We start from the raw sequence: 16,551 nt of genomic DNA, 5'->3' as shown, positions 1-16,551 counted from the left end.
TCCCAAGTTAATATATAAAGAGGTGTCCTAATTTCTTTCATTTGACTAAATATGCCACTTCGCTCCATGCGTTCATTCTGCTATTGGTGGTTTTGGATGACAGCGCTTGGTTTGAGGAAACAGTCTGAGTAACACAGGTCCGCGTGAGGCTGTCTGGCTTGAGTTCTGGTTTTCTCTGCCAGGACACAGAGCATTACGCCCACAGTAAGGAGAACAGGACACGATGCAGAGAGGAACACTGGGAGAAACAGAGAAAACAATGACCATATCTTTACAGCTTTCCAGAGCGTGCTCTATCAGAGCAGCACAAGCACCCTGACAGCGGATTATCCAATCATGTGAGGTGGGCTCAGTTTCAAATGCTGCCTTAAGTCTTTTATTTTAGTCCATGTATAGGGCCCATCCTTTGGTGCCAATTTGTACTCCAGGCCTGCAGAAGGAGTTCATTTTTGTGGGGAAGGTAAGTGCTGTAGAGGAAGCACTAGTTGAGAGGGTGTCAGAAGAGTAAAAAGACTGAACCAATGAGACACATACTGAGAATAGAGAGTTCTGAAGTACAAGACAAAGAGGGAAAAGAGAGAAAGCAGAGAGACTACTTCTAATGAGAGGATGGATTGTGCACAAGAGAAGAGATAATAACCCAGAGAAAAGAAAGAGAAGCAAGGAAAAAACACTTACAGTTGCCATGTGAGATGCTAATAGGCTCACTGTCCTCAGGGAAACCCGCCCCGGCTATTTGCAGTAGCGTGAAGTAGAGTACTAAGGCCTCTGACCTCATGGTCACTCCAACACCGCCGCCGCCGCTGCTGCTGCTGGTCCTCTGCTAAAGATGTGTTTTCGCCTGCATATGAGGAGACACAGGCAGAAAGGCGAGGATGAGATTCTCAGCGAAAATAACAACAAAGTTCATGTAACATTTCTTTCACCTGGCTGCAGAATCAATATTCCCCGTGTTCGATTCCTGCATTTTAGGTCAAAGGCCACTTCACACATCCCTCCTAAATTAGCTGTTTGAGCAGTTTGACCCAGCTTCTTTCAGACAGTCCGAGTTATATTTATAAGCATTTTCGATGACTCAAGTAAGCCACCATGCAAGCAAAACCAAATTAATTGGATTAGGGAGGTAATATGCGTCATAGATCGATGTCAGGCAGAGCAGATCTCTCCCTGCAGGAGTATGACAGGGTCTTAGTGAAGCAGGAGTGCTCTTGTTGAGATTAACCTGCTGCACAGCGTCGGCCATGCGTGGAGATGGGGCAGGGCAGCATGGCAGGTCCTTTATTTCATACTTTGCACTCTCTTACAAGGGTAGAACAGTCCTGTACACTGACTCTTACATGTTCAGGGACATGATACACCACCTGCTGAATCAGAGAATGGATAACAGTTCGCTTTATATGAAGCATTTTGGTTTTTATGTTGATAAATACTAGGACTGTGAGCATTAATGCATGTGATTAATCTAAAAAGTTGAACGCATTAATATTACGTAGTACAGATTAATCACAGTACCTATTTTGACCTAAAAGCCTCTGTGGCCCCCCAGGTTTGCGTAGTTCAAAACAGTCCTTAAGACTGAGATTAACAATGCAGAATCACAAACATGAGTGAAATGATAAGCAAGGAGAGTCAGCTTGGAGGCAAATTATGCTTTAAAAAACATCCCAGTTAGAGCAGGCGTCCCGTATACAGGAGCTATAGACGTTGATGGAGCTATCCCAAGTTCGAATCACATCCTCATTTCCTTTGCCGCATGTCTTTCCTTCATTCTCTCTGCTCCTTTCCTGTCAAATTACTATCAAGTAAAGGCGACCAGTGCCTAAAAATACTTAAATGGATATTTAGATAAGCACAACCAGTTTATATTTAACATTAAGTTAGAAACAAAATCACTTATTTTAAACCTTTCTGAATATGAAAACCTGTAAAACTGAGAAGTTTGGTTTGAAACAATAAAACATTTTCTTCTACATTTTTGAAAATGTGCATTTTTACATTTCAAGCTTACAAAGGTAAGCATAGTGATTAATCATGGTTATTCACAGCCCTGGTGTGATTAATCTGATTGCATTTTTTTAATCGTTTGACAGAAATACAAAGTATTTGTTTTATAACTTTGTATAAATCTTTGTGTCAGACCACAGAAGAAAGACCACACCAAAACCACCCCGAGTCATACGATACGTCGCATCATTGAAAACTTTTACTCCTCCTCCTCCTATTCCTTCACCTGCATCTGTCCTTTTCTATCAGTAATAACATGTAGGAGGGGGTCCAACCTTGTCCATGGTCTGCATCCCAAACCATCCCACCTATTCCATCATGTCAACCTTTAAAGAAATCATCTTGTTTTCTTACAGTAACAGTCACGTGAAAGCAAGTTTTTTTTGTCCTCAAAGCGAACGCTGAGCTAATGCAGCATTCTCATAGCTCAAATGGAGGCATCTGGGATTAGCTTGCTGCAGTTTGTGTGCACACAATTACACCCATAAATCATCCGAGACAATTATTGCATCTGTAATCTAATCAGGAATAAAGCGTTTAATTTGCATGAAGCACCTTCAGTTTTTTTTTTCTTTTCTCTTCTCTTTTTTCTTCTCTGCTGGAGCTGGGAGGATGAGACGTAGCTGTGCAGAAAGAGCATGGGATGCTTCAGGGATGAGGAATTGAATAAAATAGTCGATTTCATTTGCCTCAGCCTGATAAAAGTTGTTTATCCCACGCTGTATTTTCATTCGCTATTGTATATCTTAGAGGGGGAGCGACCAGGAGAGAAGAAGAAGATGGAGGAAGAGGAGGAGGAGGGCTTACTTTCTCTTTTTTCTCTGTCATGTCCCTCTGCCTCTCTTCCCCCATCTCTCGTTCTCTCTCCATGCTCCTGTGAATCTCATTCAGGAGAGGAATGAAAACACTATTCAGTGGTAGATTCATTTTAACACTGAGGAGAATACCAATACTAAAGCCTGGATACGACCTTGATCTCAAAAGCTTCTCCCTTCCCCGCCATCCTTTCTCACTTGTTGGTCTGCCATCTTATCCTTGCATAGTGAAATTATTTTTTCTTTTTTTTACATTTTAATAAGACAGCTCTATTTCAAAAATAGATGTTGCTTCAGTCCAACATCATCTCCTAGTGAAATGCATTCAGGCATTTCCAAGAATTGGTTTCTCTCAACTCCTGAGAGATGACAACAGGCTTTCTTTGGATTGTGTTGGTGGGTTATCTATGCTGAATTTAGAATGAATGTTTAATTTTTTTTATTTCGTCCAAATTGAAAGTGGATTTTTTTCTCTCTTTTTTTTTGCCTGTACAGTAGAGCAAACCTCACTGGGGGGCTAAGATGTGAATCGTTTTTGGACCTTGACCCAGAACTCTTCCAGTAATTGACTGATTGATGAGCAGGAAGTAGAATAAGAAAGAGGAAGTAGCCCTTAGGGAGTGAAAGTAGTCAGTGATGGATGGAGGCCGCACCAACCAACAAAACAAGACACGGCTCAGATGAACGAGGGGCGATTCTGAAACTCTGCCTCATTATGTCAGAATCCTAACTGCGTCCTTCGCACAAACGCAGACGATGTTGTTTTTATTGTTTGTGGGGAAATTTCAGACAAGTTTTCCAGACATCTCACTGGTGATCAGCTGTGACTGGAGGCAGAGAAGCTCCTCCATCCATATCAGCAGGTTTTAATTGGATGCTAAAACCCCTCCCATGATACACAAAATAAATTGAGCACAAAACATCTTACGTGAAACCTCTAAACCTTCCAGCGACCCTTTCATTACCGGCTGCAACACAGGAGTAAAAGGGACGAGGCAAGACACAGCCTGTCTTTACCGAATTACTCTGTGCGTGGAGGAGCCAATTGCTTCCTTGTGTGTTAAGTATGACTGAGTGTGTAGAGCTCTGATCTAAAATGCTTCTTTTGTGTGGCAGTGTTTAGACACACATACACTGAGGACATAAGGGTTTGGGAATCAAGGATCAAAGGCACGCCCACACTTCTGCAATAAATTACCTGCTACCAAAATAACACAGTGGAGGTGGAACAGTGACGATTTCAACTCTTTTAGAGCTTTCACTGACGAAAACCAAAGGAGAACATCTAAAGAGGGTTAAAGTTTTAGAACGTTGTTCTTCTGTTGTTGACAAATAACTTTGGGCTGGGCAACGAATCAATAACAATATATATTGTAATAGACAATCAATATCAATAGAAAGCATGTCCAATGGAATGTTCAATAACCGCAGAGCATTACTTTTCTTCCCGTTTCCACATATCAGGATGCAGAATAGTGACTTTTGACGGGTATTAATGATGTACAGGTCAGATGAATGCGACCTGGCAGTACAGCGACAAGTCACATTTGAAATATCAGATACGCATCAAATTTAGGTCCAATTGTAAAAATCCAATCTGTGTTGTTCAGACTGTCGTGAAAAGATCAGATACAGGTCACAACAAGGCAAAATAAAATCGGATTTGGCTCACTTCAGGCTGCAGTGTGAACACAGTCTAAGTGTCATAAAAGCTCCAGAAGGTACCTAATGAATAAAAGTGAAATCAACAGCAGTCTACAATACTCAAAGTTTCAACAAAGTCCTAGAAAAAAGCGAGCAAGTTCCAGAATTTTAGTTCTGCGAATGTATCCAGCAAGTTTAATAACATTTTCCACAAATACACTATAAGTTCTAGCAAGAACCTGGCAAGTTGCGGAAAGTAACATTTAAGGTTTAGGTATAGTACAGATTGTATTCTGTAGTGATTCCATAACTTTTTAGGGAGCTTTAAAGCACAAAAAGGAAAAGGTGGAGGACTTAAACCTTGAAGAAGGCACATGTAGGTAATAAAAAGACAAAGACCCCTCTACCCCCTCTCTGAAACACACACTCAACAATCTCGTAACACACACAGCTCCGAGCAGAAAAATACGCATAGGATTCATGACTATAAACAACATCCGTGCAAGTCAAAGCAGACAACCAATCAAGGCGGGAGAGACGCCCATGGGGGCCACCAGGCTGAGCTGCATTAGCTTTAACAATAAACACATTAGCCAGCTTAATGATGTTGTTCCCGCTCTTGCATCAACACGTTAGCTATGGGTGCACGCTCGTGATAACACATTTATTTTAATGACAAGGTCGGTCACAGTGGGCTTCAGGTGAGGAAGGGGAAGGAAATGTTGGCCAACATTTCTTCTCTTTGACAGCTTCGATGACAGCACAAACAGATGAATGTAAAGCCTGGTTCTCCAGAACAACACGGCATTTTGTAGACACATGCACAATTAGCTAATCTTCAGAGGGTCCCAGCTGTTCATCTCTCAAAGCCCCCATGGTGCCCAGACACAGTGTGCAATGGAGTGAGAGATGGCTTTTTGATTACATCTGAGTAAAACCTGTTGCTGATTAACTGATGCTTCTGAATGTGTGTGGCGCCAAGGAGAAAAACAAGTACACAAATATAGTTTTACCACAAAGAACATATGTTTGCTGTCAATTGGGAAAGTGCTCTGGATTCCCTTGATTTCAGAAGAAACAGTCTGATATCACACAAAAGAGGTCTTTCAGGATGAATAACTCTGGAAAATGTGAGAAAATTAGTTTCCTTTAATCTTCATTCATGAGGCTGCCATTATTACAACCATGATAACAAAGGTTTCTTTGACCTAAGAAAGGATCTGACTCTTACTCATTCACTGACTCCTACCAAACCATTTGCTGCCTAAATTTACCAACTGTTTGAATAAAACATGTAATCTTGTGAAAACTGGCGTCAGATGTACGAACCAGATCAGAGGCCAGTTACAAACATAATGGAGTAGTTCTTGTGTGTTTGAGCGAGCTTAACAGCTAACAGACATTTGTAAAGACCTAATTGCACATTTTAGATGGGACAAAAGGCAACAATACAAAGATATTTCTAAAGAACACATTTATCTTTTGTTGTGCTTGAATTTCAGTGTATTTAATTAAATCCTAATTTTATCATTTCTATTGTGGAGGAGGGCCATAACACTAACAGGAACAAAGAATTAGCTCCTTCCCCTACAGATGTATCATCCAAGGACTCGTTCAGTGACTATGGAAGGAACGCTCTAATTGTGCCATTAAAAATCATAATTTAAGTAATAAAACTTTATATCTCAAACTGACTAGACTCAGGGTCACTAAATAGTCCTTGGAAAATTGTAAATATTAAATAGACGTCGACGTTAGAGATAGCTCTCATTGGAGCTGAACTCCAGTCTAACTATAACGTAGTTAAAATTTCACAGCATTTACACTGTAAAGCTAAATTATAATCTTTTCAGAGTTAGAGGAAATTGGAAACATTCACTTTGTTTTAATTATCAACATATTCATTTAAAAGCCATAAAACTTTATTTAAATTGAATGATATATCCTCTCTTTTTCCACAGATGGTTAATCACTTAAAATCATATTCACTTAAAGTTATGGCAAACTTTGAGCTAAATACTTGACCATTTAGAACATATGTCTGAAATATAATGTTGAATGAATTTTCCTGGTAAGCGCTGCCTCAGAATCAAGACTTTTTTGTGGGTAAATGCAGCAGAAAAATGACAGAAATCTCAGCTTTTCTGATATTTTTACTCAACTTTTTGCAAACTGATTATGAGTCAACAGGTAGTTTTAGACTGTAAATGTTACCTCCATAAATGTAATGCAAAAAAGAGGCAAGTTTTCTTATCAATTCCTCTAAATAGGAAAACAAGAAGCAATGACAATCAGATTAAGTAATTTAGGTGTTTTCAATCCAAGTCTAAAACTTGAATTCAGTGGGATTGAAAACTGTTATTTTTTTTATGTTAAAGAATTTCACCTGTAAGAATCGCCTTGCAGGTGTTTACGCTTGTCATTCCTGGTCATTTTGTTTTTATTCTGTCTTACAGAGGTATTTCAGAGGAAGATTTTCAAGCATAAATGTCTGCCTGGATCAGATTCGAGCAGCAGTTCCTTCAAGGATGTCTCCAGCTGGCCCTCACTGAGAGCGTCTATAATCAGAACTGTGACTATAATAATAATAATAATAATAATAATAATAATAATAATGGAGGAAGTGGGTTGCAGTCTAAGAAAGAAATTCAAATGATTGACTTTATATATATATATATATATATATATATATATATATATATATATTACTGTGATATAGATGTGGGGTCTCTTACTACTACAGCCACCACATTTGGGAGAAGATTATAAATGACACTTGCTGAGTTTGTGCTTTTCCAACACAAACCCAACTTCCACCACATATAAAAGAGTCGTATTTGAACCTGTTTTTATGATCACCCAAGGATGAGGACCGTCTTTTTAGGGATGTGGCTGCAAATAAAAGCATCAAGTCATTTTTCTGTATTCTTTAGAGATCAGAGCCTCCCACAGCGTGCTCAGGCGGAGGCAGAACATTTACTGAGAGAAACAGGAAATAGAAGTCTTCTTGTGTAGTACAAGAGATAAATTTGTCCTGTAAACATTGGTGATAAGAATAGAAGAAAACATGCCTGAGTGGGAGTGATAGAGGAGTGATTTTCTTTTCTTGGAGCTTAATAATAAAAAAAAAGGCTATTGAACAGGTGAATTATTACAGTGCAGTCATTTTAGCTCCTTGAGACGTTTGTGTTGCATGTCTCGCAGCATTAGAGCAGAAATAGACCTTTACACACAGGTGCGAATGCAACACCCATTAAAACACCAGACAACACCTTTGCAACACAGCATCCTTCTAAGGAGCTCTCGACCACTCTCGGTTATGACACCTGTTGACGGGTGAGCTGGAGGAAATTGTGTCTGAGCTGATGTGTGAAAGTAGAAGAAGATTAAACCGAGCAGCATTAAAAAGAAAAAACCCCAGCAAGACAGAGAACAATCCTGATCCGACAATAAGGGAGATAAAAAATGGGCCGCATCCCAACCACCTACGGCTCCCGAATGGGGAGGATCGCCTCGCAGGTGTTTACGCTTGTCATTCCTGGCCTGATAAATACGCTGAAAAAAGATAGCCGAAGCCCAGTAGGCTGTGATAAGAGGAGGAAATGGAGAAAGTGCAAAGGGAGGAGACCCGCCCGTTTTACTGGGAAAAAGAAAACCAGCAAGTCTACCATCCAACACAAACACACATGCTTGCATCAACGCCCTTTTCCTCGCCTGTTTTTAAACCCTTTCTCATCGCCTCCAAATGAATATCTGCATGGAGGCAATCCATCATGGTTTGATTATTAAAAGACAAGGAAGTTGAGTTGAATGAGGCACCCCGCAGCTGTTAGTCAGCTACTGAAATAAAAGCCTGAATGTAAGAAGTGAAGGATTGATTCTGGGAACGAGCCAAGGACCTCTCAAAAACAAATGGGAAGGAATTACAGAGCAGAAAATAAAAGAACGATGCATACAAACTGCAAAAATAAAAGCCTAACAAAGACATTCAAGATTGGCTGTAACCCTCTATCTACATTATACTGACTTTATGATCTAAAATACCTTAGACTTGGGTGTATTCTTGAGGTTCCTAATTATTAAAAACAATTATTTAAGAGTGAGGCACATTGTTTAGTAGAACAGGAGAACCATATACAGAGGTTCGATTCCCAGCCACGGGTCACTTACTGCCTGCTTTCTCCATCTCTCACTGCCCTTTTTCATGTCCAGCTACAAATAAAAAAGTCAAAAACAACCAGAAAAAATTTTAAAAAACAATTATCCACCACAAATAAGATATGAGTTTTCAGGACTGACCTCGGTGTGTTTGAGTGCTCTGCAAAAACACAAAATCTTACCACGTATTATTGGTCTGGCTTCGAATCCAAATAAATTACTACATTTAAAATAAGACAAAACTAACATGCAAGTAACTCTTCAGGGTGATCTATGAGCTTGTTTTAAGTCAATAATTACTTAACATTGAAAGAAAAAGTACTTGTTATAAGTGAAATAATCTGCCAGTGGAACAAGACATTTTTCCCATATTATGTCTTTATAATATGAGACAAAATTGAAATGAAATGATGAAAAGGTAATGGAGAAGAAATAAGGAAAGAAAAGAAGTGGAAATAAAAATAAGAAAATGATAGAGGATAATAGAAAAAGGAGAAGTAGGAAAAGGAAGGGAGGAGAAATAAGGACAACAAATGACAGAAAAGCAAAGGCAGGAGAAAAAAGAGGAAAGAGAGGGCAAATGAGGAAAGGTAAAAAAAAGATGAGAAAGGTGGTGTAAGGAAAGGAATTGAAAGGAGCAAAGAGGAGTTAAAAGGTAATGGATGTTCGTTGTTGAGAAAAGAGAATGATCACAACTAACGTCATTCTAACCTCGTTTAAAGCAGAAACTCATGTGAAATAAATGATGAGAGGAGAAAACTACCTCTCAGAGTATTGTTTTCTAAACTAGGTCAGGAGGAAGCAACATGCTCCCAAATCTTCTCTAGAAAAAGCTTTCAAGTTCAGCCAGGAACAAAACAGAAATCGGTGCAGAGAGTTAAATCAATCTAAAGCATCTCTAAAAATAAGTTAAGCTTTAAGGCAGCATGTCTTAACATACTAAGAACAGCTCTAAATAAAAAAAAGCAAACAGTTTAACTTTCTCATATCTGCAAAATAATCTGCAATACAACATTATTACAGTTGTAGATTATAATACGTAGAACATATTGAGTCGTGTTCCTACTCATATTTGCCCTCCATGCTCCCTCATCAAGTCTCACTGACTAAGTGAAAACTATTTTTTAATGTTTTGCGATTTTTTTTTTTCTCCACCTTTCCTTTAGCGTCACTTTAACTCTTTGAGAACAGCAGCCTGACTAAGAAGGTGAGAATGTTTCCTGCTTTGAGGTGGAAAAGCTTTCATGAATCAAAACAAGCCCCCTCTGTGCGCGGCGCATTTAAGCACACAAACAAACACAGAGCTCCAAATGTGAAGCACACACACGCAGCTGCCGCCAAACAAAGAACAAGGTTACGTGTTTAAATATCAGAACCTTTCTCAGGCCCGTCACTCACTGCTTGTGACGACACCAGCGGTGAAGCTTAATCAATCTGGATTCAGCTGATACCGAGCTGTGTGGGCAAAGCAGAAAAAATTGCTGCTGATAAGGCTGAGCTTGGTAGCACATGGCCTTCTCCGTCTCCCTTTTGATCCAATTATCTCTTTGGTCAACTCTGTCTGCCTTTTTGATGCACATTCTGTTGTACTGCCCTCGGATTATCGCTTTACTCTTCATGTGCTGCATATTAACAGGGCATGCTTTACATATAGCAAGGTGGTGATTTAAAGTGAAATTCACCTGCATGGAGTTATTGAACCTAAGCCCTTTTAAAAGGGCAAAAAGTGTCCATGAAATAATAAAGGAAGGGTCTGTTCCTTCCGAGAGGAAGACAAATATTGGCGAAAGCTGGCAGGATGTCACAGAGATAAACGCCACATTAAGTCCTCAGAGACAGATGCTGGCATGACGGAGGCAGAGCCCCGCCGAGCAGCAATCACAGTGTTCAAACTGTCACTCAGCAAAATGCACATTTTAGACGGAAACTCGCTTTATGGAGGCCAACTGCAGGGTGCCTCCAGGCAGCGCTGAGCAATTTGATGCCACGCTTAGTCATGATACAGACCTGGGAGCTCCAGCCTGCCAGGTTGGTGAGTCAAGTGAAGCTCGACGTTCACGATGCCTGGCGTTAGGAGCAAATGATTGTATGTTTAGAAATGTTTTTGCTGGAGCAAATGCACAATCTACTGTTTGTCGGGAATCATCGGCTTTACCACAAACTGAGAGCAAATTACTTTCCAGTGTATTTACAGTTTTGACTTCCAGATTTAATTTGTCACCTACATTGTAGAAAGTAACATATCAGATGGGAAACAGTGATGGACACGAGGAGGTATTTACAGTTTCTCTTTGTCTCCACCCACCAAAGTAAAAGTTTTTACATTCATTACAAAATAGACGGAACTAAGTAAGACTGGATGATAGATTTAGGTCTGTCTTTGACTAGGCCATTCTTACACATCAACATGCTTTTATCTAGCTGGCTGTATGTTCAGTGTAGGTGTCCAGATGTAGACATTTTGTAGACTTTTTTTTTTTTGCTTCAGTCATCATCTCCGACCATCTTACATGTCCCAGTTAAATAAAAGCAGCCCCCTAACACCACAGTGTTTCATAAGTACACAGCTGATAGATGTTTTAACAACACTTTCTCCCATTTGAGCAGTTTGTGTTGATTTATCACTTTGAATCCAAATAAAACACATTAACATTAATGGTTTTAAATTCACAAAATGTAAAGAGGTTCAAGAGGTAGAAGTAGTTTTGCAAGACTCTGTAAAAGAAGGAAAACATGATGGGCTTGCAGCCTTTCATGCCTCGGTTCTCTGAATGAAAACAGAAATTAGTGAGGGTATTAGAGTATGGAGAATGTGATACTGGGGCTCTTTTTCCCACAGCTAAAAGAGGATTGGTCAAATCAATAAAACAATAGATGTAATTCTCACAGAAGAGTTATATGGTTAGAAGCTCTTCCAATAAATGAGAAAAGCCTTCACATCAATATTAAACAGCTGCTCATCCATTTATTTTTTATTTTATGGATATAAATGTCTCAAGGAGACCTGGCAAAAGGATTTCAGTTATATATTTATATTCAAATGTGCTATGCATGTAAAAGAAACGGGGGAAAAAAAATATGCTTTATCTCCATAGTTTAAGCTCTTAAAATTCAGACTCAAGCTGTTATTGTGAAGAGAGCCATTTTCAGTTATCTAGACTTAAATGTCAAAACTAACATTTTATGAGATGTGTTGGAAAAACAATCACAGTGCTGGAAAATTCTTCACAAATTTGTTAAATTAAAACCAGACACATGGGTTTTACATTAGCTGAATGAAGAGCAATCCTAAAAAACTGTTAGAAGCTCCAGAAAACCTGAGACTCCTGCAGAGGTTCTGCCTTCCAGCATAAAAACAATCCTAAATTCACAACCAGAGCTACGGAGGGACGATTCAGACCAGAGCATATTTATCTGTCGGTTTGGTCCAGTCAAAGTCCACACCCTAATCCAACTGGGAATCTGAAGGAAGGCCTTAAAATTGATAATCACAGATGTTCTCTGTCTTGATCTTAAGGTGTTTTACAAAGCTTGAGCAAACATTTCAGTCTCTAGAGGTGCAAAGCTGGTAGACTAACAGCTGTAACTGCAGCAAAAGTCTTGACTCAGGAGAGCTAAACACACACACATCTGTCTTTCTCCTTCCACCTCACAATTATGCAATATTTTGTGTTAGTCTGTCACCCAAAACTCATGAATTTTGTAGGTTTAGATGTGGCAAAATGTGAAACGCTTCACAACACTTATTCTGGATTTGTATTTTTAACATTTCAACTCTGACTTGCAGCTGTTTTTCTGGAGTTCTTTTTGTCTCCGAGAGCCTTAACTGGAAAAGCAGGCGCAGGATATAAACAGGTGGCCTGCAGTGACTGAATAAGAGGTGTGATGGTTTTCTGTTGTTGAATCCATCTGGTGCAGTTTTCACATTTTGCAGCCTCTCACTTACACATAATAGGTGTGCCTCAGAGTCATTCAAGGTGTGATGCAGTCTGCCTGTTCCTCATTGAGCACCAAATTCCCCGATCGTCAGCGGGTTAAAGACTTTTTAATCCTAAACCTTTTAATAATGAATCCAAACATGCTAATCTACTGTTTATCTAGTTGTTCTTAAATGAAATCCTGAAAACAGACAAAAAAAAAACATTCAGTTCTGTTCAACAAAATCAAAATTAACATTTAGTAGTAAATAATGCAGCTGGATATCACATCAGGTGCATTTATTTCAATCAACAAGCCTGCAAATGTAGCCTGATTTAATTTACTGCTTTACCTCCACAGAAAATCATTTCTATAGCCCTGTTAATGTCATTTTTCTTGTTGAGCTCCCGGCTCATTTGAGGCAGGTTCCATTATGCTAAGTGACTGAGCCTGCGTCCTCGCTGATAACTGGCTAACTGGCCTTCTGTTCCTGGGCAGCAGGCCCATCAGATCTGACTTAGCATGATGCTAATCTCTGTTTAGGTGGCCCAGGATTGGGAGAGAAAGAGTGACTCACGCACACAAACACAATTTCAGTCTTCCTCTATGTCTCTGATTTACTTTCAGACATTTTCAGTGTCTCTGGATAACAATTTACCTTCTCTGGCTCGACTTCACTCCCTTTGCTGCATCTAAGTACCAAATAAATCCTCAAAACCAAATAAAGACTTATCATACAGACCCCGCTTCTGTCCATTTTCATCCATGACAGGAAGCATATATTTATTACTGAGAATGGAACAAACTCAACACAATTACAGTCAGTGTCAGCTTGCGATACTGCATTGCCGATAACAGAGTATCTTGTTCTCTGTTAGTACATCACATCCAAGAGTGTAAGGATAAAAAAAGGACATTCAATCCTGCTGCTGCATGAAGCCAAAGTCACTTACAGACAGTGCATTGTCACAGAGTGGGAGCTGTACTGCTATTGTACAGAATGAATGTGGTTATCTCCAGAGGCCATATTGTAGGAATGATGCAGCCTGCTCTAAGCGAATGAATGAGGTGCTGAAGCAGGCCGATCATCGAGGCGTCCAATCAGTATGCAGAGCGAAACTGTACACAATACAAGGCAACAGGTTGCAAATTACATGCTGTCAGTCGGCAGCGGCGTGCTCACTGTCGTTATGTTATTATGTCAGAAGATGAGGTAACACAATACAGTAAGTGCAGTGATTTGTGCTGAAATACGAGAAACATTTGAAGACTATTTCTTCTTTTTTTTGTCTCGGTTCAACCACATTCAGTCTGACTAGACATGACTTGATATGAACCTTGAATAGAAATACCAGCGTGCCAAAAGATTTTAGTACATACAAAGGAAATCATCTCATTTCTGTTTCTCAAGTATGTTTTCAAGAAAAGCAATATTGTTTTCTATGTATAATACACAAGACTGGTATTTGTAGTAGTAATAATAACCAACTAATATTAACAACTAACACATATTATTTAAATTTTGAGGGACATGCTTGAAAAGACATTTATATTTGGAACTAGATTCCAAGCACTATGCAGAATATTTCAGCTGCTGCCACTGTTTCCTGTCTTGCTGTATGTGCTGGCATATTAACAAAAGCATGTGCCATGAATTTAAATGCGGGGAATTGTAGAGGATTTTGTCAAACATCAAGTTGTGTCACATTTTTTTCACTTCTGATGCACTCCTGTTCTGAATAATGCATATCCAGTAGGATCAAGAGTGTGGAATACAAAGTGTTCTGCTGTCTCAGGACAGGGTGTGTTACGTTTTCTGTGAGGTCACTCGTCATTTCACCGTTACAGTAAATCTACTCATCATTGTCAGTTTTAAACAACCATCATGTCAGAGTGAGTGAGAGATTGTCACACATCTGTACGATGACGCGCGCAAGCAGAATTGTTGGAGATGCTGGAGAAAAAGAAAAATCTGACAGGCAAGCTTTATTGAGTGTTTAAATTAGGCATTCTTCAAAGTCAAATACATACCTTAGAGATATTTTCTTATGGCATCATGTCTTCCACTGACATCGAAGGCAGATATTGTATAATGTTATGTAGGTATTATTTACCAGATCAATCCATTCTCAACCAGAAATACATAGAAAAGTGTTTTTTTTTTCTTTTAACGAAAGGAAAAGTGTTGTATCCGTCTTTGAGGCGACTGACCAGCAGTTCACAGCAACAAGTGGGTGAGGAGCAGTTTTGAATCTGAGGAATTTTAAAACTTTTGTGTGGCTTATTGCTGTGCCGTGCCTTATTCCCAGGAAAAGAAACAATGAAGCTGAGAAATGGAAAATAAGAAAAATATATGGCATTTGTCCAGTTTTACCTTTTAGAGACACACAGGCAGATTGATAAAGGGGATGTACGCCTTGGGGAAACCAGTGTCTCTGTTGCTAAACCTTATTAGAGGGAAGCTGATCAGCTCAATTAGTGTGTCACTACACTCGCAGTGCCACGTACGTTCAGACATGCTGCCTGTAAGACACGCTTCATGACAACAACAACGCAAATGTAGCTCCAAGCAGGCCTCCAGAGCATCCATCAAGAAATACTAATAGTATTTTATCTTAGCAGTCTTTAAAATAATTATTTTTTAAAAACTGCAGAAATATAATGTAACAGCTTTATTTATTATGAAACAGCAAATCTATTAATAATAAACACAGCTAAGGCTTGTTATCCACATAATCAGCAGAGAGCCTGCTAACAGAATCCATTTAGGTTTGTAGCGAAACATACAAGTGGATTATTGGTTAACCTCAGTTAGTGCTATGTGCTATGTGCTTTTGGCTGTTGTTTTGCAGCACTTTTTGAGGTCTGAAAAGAAATACCCCAACAAAAATAATTTGGATAAAGGACTAGCTTTAAAACCTGGAGGATTTGCAGGACATGAACTGAAGTCACTTTATTTATCACCAAATCCTGGCATAGTGTAATGGACAGCATTAATCCTGCTGCTGCAAAAAAAGAGTTTTATTCCTTTGCACTAAAACCAGCAAATATATCCATAGAAAGCTGGATTTAAGACGTGATGTGCAGAGAAAAATACAGTATAACACAATGCAAACATTTCTTTTGCTCCATGCTTTATGTAACTGCAATGCTTTTATAAAGACAGCTGGAGCCTCGCTTAAAATACATGAATACGCACATCGCAGTCATCTTTTACCCACAACTCTTCACAGAAAAAGAATATTTAAATGAGGCAAAACATTCAGAGATAAGAAGTACGGTACTCAAAACGATGGTGTAAAAACAACAATAAATTCAAACCCTGTTTGTTCTACAGCTGTTTGAATTGAGACTGCCCTCGTTGTTGCTCATATGCACTGTAATCACGCTGTAATTATAGTGTACGGTTACAATGAACACTGGTATATCTTTACAGACTTAAAAATCATGTCCTAACTGGTTTAAAACTGTATGAAATTACATCCAAATCACCGCCTTTCCGTTGACTTTTGCCTTGAAATTTATTTCAGAAGGGAAACGGCAGACCATCGCCGGTATGTCGGCCTTTTCCAGAGGAACATAGAGAAAGCGTATCACAGCCTCTGTCTCTGCTCTCCGTCACAAATTTCAACAAAGAGCGGATGACGGTTCTCCGATAAGCAATTTTTCATGGTGTGTTACAGGGTCTTCGTGATCACTAACTTCTTATATCGACTGTGTCAAGCAATTTTCTAATGGAAATGTTGCATTAATTTGGTGGCTGGGGCCATACATCATGCTGCTGTAGATATTTGCTTGGAAGTGGTGGTGATGTGGTCGAACTGACTGACTGCAAGAACTGGTTTATAGGTTTTCTCTTTTTTGGACATATTTTGGAAAATATGTTACAAAATATTGTAAAAGCTTCTTAATTTTTGCCTTCTTATCATCTTACTATGATATATTTGGGGGAAAATTGACACTTGTTTTGTCTTTGGATAAAAATATTCATCAGCGCTGGTCTAAAATAAAT

The 16,551-nt window shown here is 39.2% G+C and overlaps 1 protein-coding gene across 2 annotated transcripts in view; it reads right to left on the bottom strand.

Annotated features, from left to right (window-relative positions):
- Nucleotides 1-16,551, bottom strand: part of sema6a (sema domain, transmembrane domain (TM), and cytoplasmic domain, (semaphorin) 6A) — a 144,582-nt gene that overhangs the window by 83,870 nt on the left and 44,161 nt on the right. For both annotated transcript variants that reach the window (XM_028033525.1, XM_028033526.1), the window contains exon 2: nt 679-841. In XM_028033525.1, the coding sequence (XP_027889326.1) occupies nt 679-778 (100 nt within the window). In that variant the 5' untranslated portion in view covers nt 779-841. The remainder of the gene's footprint in view (nt 1-678; nt 842-16,551) is intronic.

Source organism: Xiphophorus couchianus, chromosome 12, assembly GCF_001444195.1.
Source record: "Xiphophorus couchianus chromosome 12, X_couchianus-1.0, whole genome shotgun sequence".
NCBI classification, from domain to species: Eukaryota; Metazoa; Chordata; class Actinopteri; order Cyprinodontiformes; family Poeciliidae; genus Xiphophorus; species Xiphophorus couchianus.
Note: the sequence above shows the minus strand (reverse complement) of the source record. Positions and strands in the feature narration are given on the sequence as shown.